This window comes from Rhea pennata, chromosome 2, assembly GCF_028389875.1.
Source record: "Rhea pennata isolate bPtePen1 chromosome 2, bPtePen1.pri, whole genome shotgun sequence".
Classification (NCBI taxonomy): Eukaryota; Metazoa; Chordata; class Aves; order Rheiformes; family Rheidae; genus Rhea; species Rhea pennata.
In genome coordinates, this window is record NC_084664.1 from 162,635,832 (window position 1) to 162,644,286 (window position 8,455).

At 47.1% G+C, this 8,455-nt stretch overlaps 1 protein-coding gene across 1 annotated transcript; it reads right to left on the minus strand.

Annotated features, from left to right (window-relative positions):
- Positions 1-4,252: 4,252 nt before the first annotated feature.
- Positions 4,253-6,620, minus strand: LOC134136653 (lymphocyte antigen 6E-like). The gene is made up of 3 exons (XM_062568571.1): positions 6,569-6,620; positions 5,090-5,209; positions 4,253-4,410 (listed from the first exon to the last, which is right to left on the minus strand). The coding sequence occupies exons 1-3, from the start codon at positions 6,618-6,620 to the stop codon at positions 4,253-4,255; spliced, it is 330 nt and encodes a 109-aa protein (XP_062424555.1).
- Positions 6,621-8,455: the final 1,835 nt, after the last annotated feature.

An 8,455-nucleotide genomic window follows, 5' to 3' on the forward strand; every position in this document is an offset into this window, starting at 1 on the left:
GCTGATCTCCAAAGTGAGACTGGCTTTGCCTAACCTCTCCTTCACGCAGAGCATGTCTTTACCACCCTCCCCAAGCAATCGCCTCTAGAGCAGCCCTACTTGCACCTACTTTCTCATCTTCATTTCCCTCACTGCATCTCGAGCACAGGACTTCTTGCCTCATCCTCAGTAGATAAAGGGAAGAAAAATGTTCCTATTCTCTTTGGAGCAGCCTTTTGAAATGTTAGGAAACAGACCAGGTCTCCTCAAATCTCTGCTTTACAGATTCAGTGCCCTCACTTTTTTCCAGATCTTGAGCCATTGCTCTGCTCTGCATCAGCTGTCCCCCTGCATGGTCCTTCCCCAGCCCCTCCAGGACCTGTGTCTGGGGTATGGCTGCTCACCCTTTGCAAGACTTGATGGCTCCAGCATGTTTCCAGCTGCCCTCCCAGCACTTTTCCAACCTTGCCCACACACAGCTTGATGCAGCACTAGATTTGTTATGTAGGTTTGGCTGTTCAAGATTGTAAACTGGTAGCTCTGATAATGAGGGATAAGGTTAACAGTTGCACACAGGCAGTCTGACTGTGCTACAGCCAAGAGCAAGAGGAGCCACATCACAGCTCCCCCCTATACCCTTTTGACTAGTCCATTAGGTATTTGATCTGCTACTAATTATCTGTAATCAGGCATTTACTATGTCATTTTTAATCAGTTCATTGCTTCATCCCTACATTGCATGTGCTTGCCAGCTCCAGCCATGGAAAGTACTCTGTGTTTGCTTTGTGCTGCCTGCAAGTGCCATGGATGGGCACTTCTTTCTCCATGGACCTTTTCCTTGTGGCAGCACACGCTGTGCACAGAGCTCTGTTAGCCCTTTGGGGAATGGCAGCCCTGCCTTGTGCTGAGGGGGTAAAGGGCTCTTTCACATCTCCCGCAGGCTCTGCTGATACCGAGGCATCTCTGGATGATGCTTAGATTTTGTTCATTTGGAGGTGGCATTACTTCTCCTTCACAGATGGCTCCTCTGTGGTTGTCATCCCCAGCATCAAAAAAATCCCATCATGTCAAAGGACAGCCAGCTGCCGTTAACCCGGAGGAACGCCGTGGTTCCTGGGGCACACTGATATAATCTCAAAATGACAAGTCCTAGGCTGCCCACCTCCCATCGCCATCACGCCCCTGAACAGAGTCAGCAAAGCTCAGTGCACGCTGCTGCAGTAACAGCTACCTTGTTCCCGTCCGGTGAACAATCCCTTTCTGCTCAAGGTATTCCATATTTCCGTGGTCCTAATCAGCTCAAATTCCTGGTCAAAATCGGGGGTTAGGAATTACATCCACTTCTTTCTCCTTGCACATTTCAGAAATCTCAGAAAGGAGCAATTACCACGAGAACTGCCCCAGGAGCTTTGTACCTCCAGCCCTGCTACCACAGGAGTCCTACAAAGACCAACTGAGCCAGATTTTGTTGCCTTGAGCTGCAGGACCATTTGGAGAAGAGAAGTAACCCTTTCCTCTTTAACTGTGCACAAGATGATTTATTTCCCATTATGTTAGCTGTGTTAACAGCTATAGTTATAATAGCTGTGGTATAAAAGAAAGCTTTTCTGCAGCCAAGATAGACCAAATCAAACCCAAACAACTCATTTTACTTTAAAGAGGTAAAAAGTACTTAACAACGCTTTCCTGAAAGCTGCAGGGGAGCTCTGTCTCCGCTACTGCAGGATGTGTAAATCCAATGCAATGAAATATTAATTATTAGAGTCTATCCAACTGGGATTCACAGAATGGTTGAGATTTCCACAGAGCTTTCAGAGAGCTGAATAATTCTGGCACACAGGAAAAAACACACAACTCCTTTTTAAGTAAAAATACTGTAGGAGGAGTAAGTTAGAATTTTTGGATATTAGGGTTAAGGCAGATCTGATTGCTTCAGGGAGCAAAATGCAGATTCCTAAATAGTGTGAGAAAGGGAACATGGTTTAATGAAGGAGTAAAGGGAGATGGTTCCTCCCAGGATGGCTTCTTCAGCATGAAGATCAGCTCTCACAGCATGAGAAAAGGAGAGGAGTAATAGGCAACTGGAAGGAAAGTAGAAGTCGATTAATAAAAGAGAGGCCACATCTCTGAAGTTTCCCATTGTGCTGCACTTCAGAAAGAAGCATTCATCCACGACAGCTATGGGCACAAGCCCAAAGCAGAAGGGCAGCACACAGCTCAAAGCCCCTTTGTCCCCGTTGTTTACCAGGGCCCTGGCCTGGTTCGAAGCGCCGCACAACACGGAGCGTCACCCCTTGGCTGAGGAACGTTTTGCCCTTTTTGCCAGCCCAGAAGGCTGATTTTGAACCGGGTCCCAAAACGAAGTGGGGAGCCTGGGAAAAAAGATGTGCATTTAGCAATCGGCATTTAGCGCTGTGCTGCGTGGCCGCTCTCAGAGTGGCACGACCTGGAGCTCGGCTCTCCTGCATCACGTTTGTCCTTGCAACAGGCCTTGAAACCTTTGCAGGCTGCAGATCTGGCCCATTTCATTGGCATAGCAATGAAAGGGCAAGTAAAGCTGCAGGTGAGGGTGGAGGTGCCTGCTGCTACAGTATCTCCCAGAAGCACCTGCTGGGTCACTTGTCACCCAGCTGGGGATCATTCCTGTGGGAAAGGAGCAGGCACCATCCGTACATCTGGTCTTCATGAAATGCATGGCAGAGATGGCCCTGAAAGCACTCCCAGCAGCTCAGGAAATCTGACGCACAGGTTTGGCAGCCAAGCCACAACCCCAGCTCAGATAAAAGCTCCTCCACCCTCTCGGTTGATCTGAGATGAAACATTTCCATTCTCTTGCCAAAGAAAAGCTCCTCCAGAAAGTGATGTTTGGGAGGGGGGAAGAGGCATTCAGCAGTGCATCTGACAATGAAAAGTCTCCGAGCCAGCTCTGCCTTCTTTCATTTTTCAGCTTCCTTTTACCCTCATTTATCAGCAACCTCTGGTAACTCTGGAAATTTGGCGTCTGTGAAATCTATACTCTTGAACACTTCACTGTCCCTCACCAGCTCAGCCCAAACATTGCAAATACTTTTCTTCACCCTGAAGCTGCTTTTAGGGATGAGGGATGGATAAATGTGTGATTCTTTGGAAGAAACATTGCCGTGCAGTAGGCCCGGGGCAGTGCAAACCCTGGGTCAGGTCATGTGGCTCAAAGAGCAGTCACAAGTGATCGAGGCAAGGCAAAAAAAAAGGGGGGGGGAGGAGGAGAAGTAACAAAGAACAGCTGCTGCAAGTGGAGTTGAGGACAATGACTGCGGGCATCACTTGTATAACATGTCCCCGCAGGCTGAGCCAAGAGGAAGAGGCACGTGGTTGACATATCTGACTGCTAATGGGGTGCTGGCACAGAGGAATGTCATCGTCCCCCAGCTGGTGGTGACATGAGCTAGGAATGGAGAGGCTGGATGGAGGTGCTTGAGGGATGCAAGGGAAGAGTGCTGTGGATGGCGCTCATCGGAAGATCAGGGTTTTGTACTGAGGACTGGCTTTTCCCTTCACCGGCAGCAACCCCATGAGTTTGCATGATTTCTCTTCTGAGTTGGTGCAGAAGGACTGTTGTCTCTGCCCCCTGAGCCTGAGTAGCTGCCGCAATGTTGATACCCATTAGCTTTGTAGCTCCTGGTTGTCCCATGACTCCTTGGAGGTCCCCACGCCCTGGGCCCTTCCCACACTCCCTGACAGCCCATCAAAGCCTCACAGTGCTCTTCACCCAAACCCTCATGCTGTGAACACTGAGTGGATGGGCCTGATTTCTCCCAGGTCCTGAGGGAAAATTTGCATTCCTTCCCAGCCTGCCAGCAACAAAAAAGTCTCTAGGAAGGGAAATTCACCTTCTGGGGATTTACCATTCTCCTAAGGAGAGCCCAGTCTTACAGTATAGCTAAGGGAAGAGGCAAGACGGTGGGGAAAGAAAACTCTAGAGATCTGTGTGACATACGGAAGCAATACTAGCATCTTCTGGGCTGCAGGGAAGTAACAAGGCAGATTCTCCTTCCAGCTGCAAAGGGTGGCAGAGCTCAAGTATGAAAAGGAAGAAGAAACTGCTTCCTCACAGGTTTGGAGGCAACACAGGGCAGGAGGTTGTGACCATAGTACTTTATCTACTCTGCAGTGCACTCGGTGTCCATACCTTCCTGAGAGAATCTGGCTGTGCAATTCAGGCCTTCAGGAGCCCTTTTCTCCCACCACCTCTGAGCACCTGAAGAAGGACACTGGCACAGTATCTTCCACCACCTCACTGCTCAGCCAGCTTGGGTCCTGAGCATGCACCCAGATTGCATAAGAAAGTCTGGCAGCAGGAAGAGGTGTAGGAGGCCAGGCCCAGGCTGAAGTTGTGGTGTGGGCAGGTCTCAGAGCACTTCTTGGTGATCCTCTTCCACAAAGTCAAAAGTCCTTGACCAAAGAGAGAGATCAACGTTAGTGCCATGTGCTCCTATATCTCATATAAGAGGGAGATGGGTTGATGGGTCTAGCTGTCACTCCCAGAATCCTGAGGACCGGCATGGCCAAGAAGACCCAGCCCAGTCCCATCATGTTCCAGTAATTACTGGTGACCAGCTTCACAAGCTGTTCAATATCCCTGCCAAGCATTTGGTGCCTCCAAGTATGGCCCCTTGAACTGAGACTTTCTTAAGCATACTATGGCATCTTCAAAGCAATGTTCATACCTACATTGAAAGCACATCTCCAAGCTTCTCTTTGAGAAGGAAATAGTCTTATTCTCTTGTTTCCTCTAGAACATCTCATCCATCCCAGCTATCTGACTCCTTTCATCTCCCTGTCTGACCAAGGTCCCGATTTCTTTATCTTTCTCCGATCTCTCAGTGTTCCCTGTCTTTTCCACACAGGCATAAATAAAAGACTAAAGTAGAAGCTTTTAATGTGCACTTGGGAGGTGGATTTCAAACCTTGCAAAATTCAGTGCTGCCAGTCCAGGCTAGCAAGGGTTTCACCTCCCAAATGTGCTTCCCCTCTGATTCCTCATCCCATCCACCCACAGAATCAACCATAAATCCATGCAGAATCCCCACTTCACATTCCTGAGCCCCTGTCAGAGGATACCAGCACATACCAATTCTGACAGAGGCAACATTTGTCACACAGTACTCATCCTTGTCTGAGCACTTCTCAGCCTTCAGACATCTCCAGTTGCTTTGTTCCCACTCACAGGTGTAGCACCACAGGGTGTTTGCTGCAGGAAGAAACACAGGATGTGGAAGATGGAGACAAAATGCTGCCATTATAGGTAGCAAAAGCTACTTTTTCTTCTTCCTGACTTTTGAAAGCGGTAGGTGTGGGTCAGCTGAAAGCAATGGGGTTGCAAGACCCAGTCCCAACCAACTCTGCTCTCTGCACATCTGCATACTGATACCCAACGTGTGCACAGGCATGCACATCTGTGTCCATAGCCTAGATTAAAACGCTGGTGAGAAGAAGGGCTTTTAACTCCTAGCTATGTGAAATCGGTCCTAAGCCTTGTGGAGTCTAACACTTCATTTCTACTGTCTAGGTTATTTAACTCCGGTTAACACGCTCTTGGTTTTGGCACCGAAGACAGTCTTACTGTCCCTCAGGCCTTGCTAACACTTGGAAATTTATCAGGATTGCTATTCTAGAAAGTGAACAAAGCTAAATAGCAGAAAGGTATTCTTAGGTTACAATGGAACAGAAATAACTATTCCAGGAAATTATTTTTCTTCACTGGCTAATATGGCAAATTTCCAAGTGACGGCAGATCCTTTTCCCCTTTACAAAGTGAGTTTAACATTTATCCTCTCTAGCTCCTTATCTATCTTGTCTGTAGAGGCTATAAGACCATATACTTTTGCAGGGTTCTGATTTAACTGGCAATCTCTCTGTGAAATATAATACATAGCCTATAAATACAAATCATATACAAATATATATTCCATTCTGCGTCCCAACATGAAGCTGCTTAAACATATAGCCTGCAACCAACCTCCCCATGATTCCCCAGCTTGGACTGAAATTACCAAGCTGGGAAGGCCTCCCAAGTGGGTCAAAATCCAGGGCATTCACTAAAGAGCAGCACATGGGTGTTTCCCAAGACCAGACAATGTTGGTCTGGTCCTGCCCAGCTGATGCTGGTGAAAAAGGTGTCACTGACTTTAGCAAGAGCCAGGCACACAGAGCTGTTGACATACTGGGCTGCTATAGATTTGAGCACTTCTTCATAAGAGCTTTAGAAATAAATGCAGCCTTCCCTCTTCTGAACAGACAAACCCATTAGAAAAATCTCTTAACAAAGATAGAAAGGCAGCAACAGCTTCCACTTTTCTGTCTCACTTTCATATAAATCCCGTTGCACAGGAGTTTATAGGGAAATTTTCCTTGCAAAAAGCCCTTCACCCATCAGGGCTGAGCCCACACATGGGGAGCCCAAGGAGGAGCACTGTGTCCTGCAGCAGCACTGTTGTAAGTGCTCAGGCAGCCTCTTCCACACTTGCCTTTCTTTCCATAGCTACAAGACCTCCCTGATTCTCCAGCACACAGCTATTCCCTGGCTAGCAGCGAACCCGTGATGCCTCACCTTGCTCCACACATAGGACCAAAGCCAGCAGGACAATGAGGGAGGCCTTCATCTTCTCTCAATCGTCTCAGCAGTCCATGAAAAGCACCCTCACCTGCAGACAGGATATATATCTTCTCTGAGTTTGGATCAAGTGATTATGAAGGCAACAATTTTGAAAGAGTGGGCTGTCCATGAGCTGTGATTATGCATTATTTGACAGGAAAGGAATGCATGTGGGTTGTTTTCTCACCTCAGTGTTGCCTTCAGGCTGGTCTGATGGGTCAAGAGAAGTGAAAGCACTAAGGTAATTCATTCCATTTATTGCTTTTAATGTGTCAATCTCTCTATGGTCAGGTTAGCAGTATTATTGATGTCTGAGTGGGGCTTTTGTGCTGCTGAGTTCCAATCTGATCATCACATCTGTGCCCAGATAGTTCAGTGAAGGTATCTAGTCAAAGCAAAATGATCATAAATTAATGGCTCCTTCTGGGTGGATTATTGTAAAGCACCTTTCCAGGGTTAGACCCTGAAAATTTTCCATATCTACATTCAAGATAGATCTAGCTGTATGTTCATGGCTGACAATATAAACAGGAAATGTCTTACAATTTCCTGTTTCCCCATAGAAGCTGCTGCTAACCTATAAAATCCTAAATGCTTTGCATCTTTATTTTGAGAGCAGCTGCAGCAAGAGAACAATGACTTTGGGAACTCATCTGGACAAGTATGGTCTAGGTGACCCTACTTGAACAGGGGAGTTGGACTCAATGATCTCCAGAGGTCCCTTCCAACCTCAACTATTCTGTGATTCTGTGTGATTCAAATGTGGGACCCTGAACACTAAAGTTTGGTTTCCAGCTTTGTAATAGATTTCTCTTGATACATCTGAGTAAATGTTAAAAATGCCTTTGCCTGTCTTCTACGTGAAGCATCAGATTCACAGTCCTGCTAGATACCAACTAGATATAACGTTCCAAGACTTTACGATTTCCTTGCACATTGACAATTTGAGTGGAATTGGAGTGCGTAATTTCAGCCCTCTGGAGCCTCTGTTTGATTGTCTGTCTCACTTCTGCTTCCTAGGAAAGAACTACCAGGAAGTTTGGTGCTGGGAATCAGCAGACATCTCAATGAATCACCACCTGCTCAGCCACCAAAGAGCAGAGAGGAGGAAGCAGGAGCAGCCTTTTGTGTAAAGCCTCCTGGTCACTCTGCATCTGTTCACCCCTTACTTCTCCATCCTGCAAGACTTGGTGTGGAGGAAAGAGAACAGGAACCCAGCTGTAGTTATCCACCCTTCAGTTTAAGACATGACTTTATAGGAGAAGATACAGAAGCTCAGAGAGTGTGTTGAAGAGAGAGCTTGGACAGATGAGGAAAGGACAGAAATGACTGAGTGCCAATATCAATTTCTGGGCAGAAGAACAGTCAAATGAGTGAAGTCCCTGAAGGAGGGTTCATGCTCATCAAAGACATTTAGAGCACTTGATGGGATTAATCACTGCTCAACACAGTGAAGGCAAGGGCAGAGGAAGTTCAAAGGGACACCAAAACTACATTATCTTCCTTTTAAGGGAGGGGGGGGGGGAAAGAGTTGTTGGGGGGTTGGGGGAGTTGGTTTATTTCCAGATATTTTTGAGGTTCCTGATGATGGCTTTAAGCCACTAGGGCTGGCAACACTGCAGACATGAAGCAGGATTAACAGGATGATGAAGTCAGCCCTGATAACCCTGTGACCACTTGCTATTCTTCTCCAGTGGAAATACATCTTCTGGGCGTGGAGAGGATAAGCCACATCAGTTGCCCAATATATGCCACAACGGACGCCAGAGAAGGTGTGTCAGTCATCCAAAATGTCACAAGGCAGCAACCGAAGGGCTAGACTCATTCAAAGGAATAGGGATT

Excerpts from the sequence above, each read along its gene's own strand:
- LOC134136653 (XM_062568571.1), bottom strand. The coding sequence starts at position 6,620 with ATGAAGGCCTCCCTCATTGTCCTGCTGGCTTTGGTCCTATGTGTGGAG. Across the intron at positions 5,210-6,568 it reads GGTCCTATGTGTGGAGCAAG|CAAACACCCTGTGGTGCTAC; the intron begins GTGAGGCATCAC and ends TTCTTCCTGCAG. Across the intron at positions 4,411-5,089 it reads TGTTGCCTCTGTCAGAATTG|GACTTTTGACTTTGTGGAAG; the intron begins GTATGTGCTGGT and ends TCTTTGGTCAAG.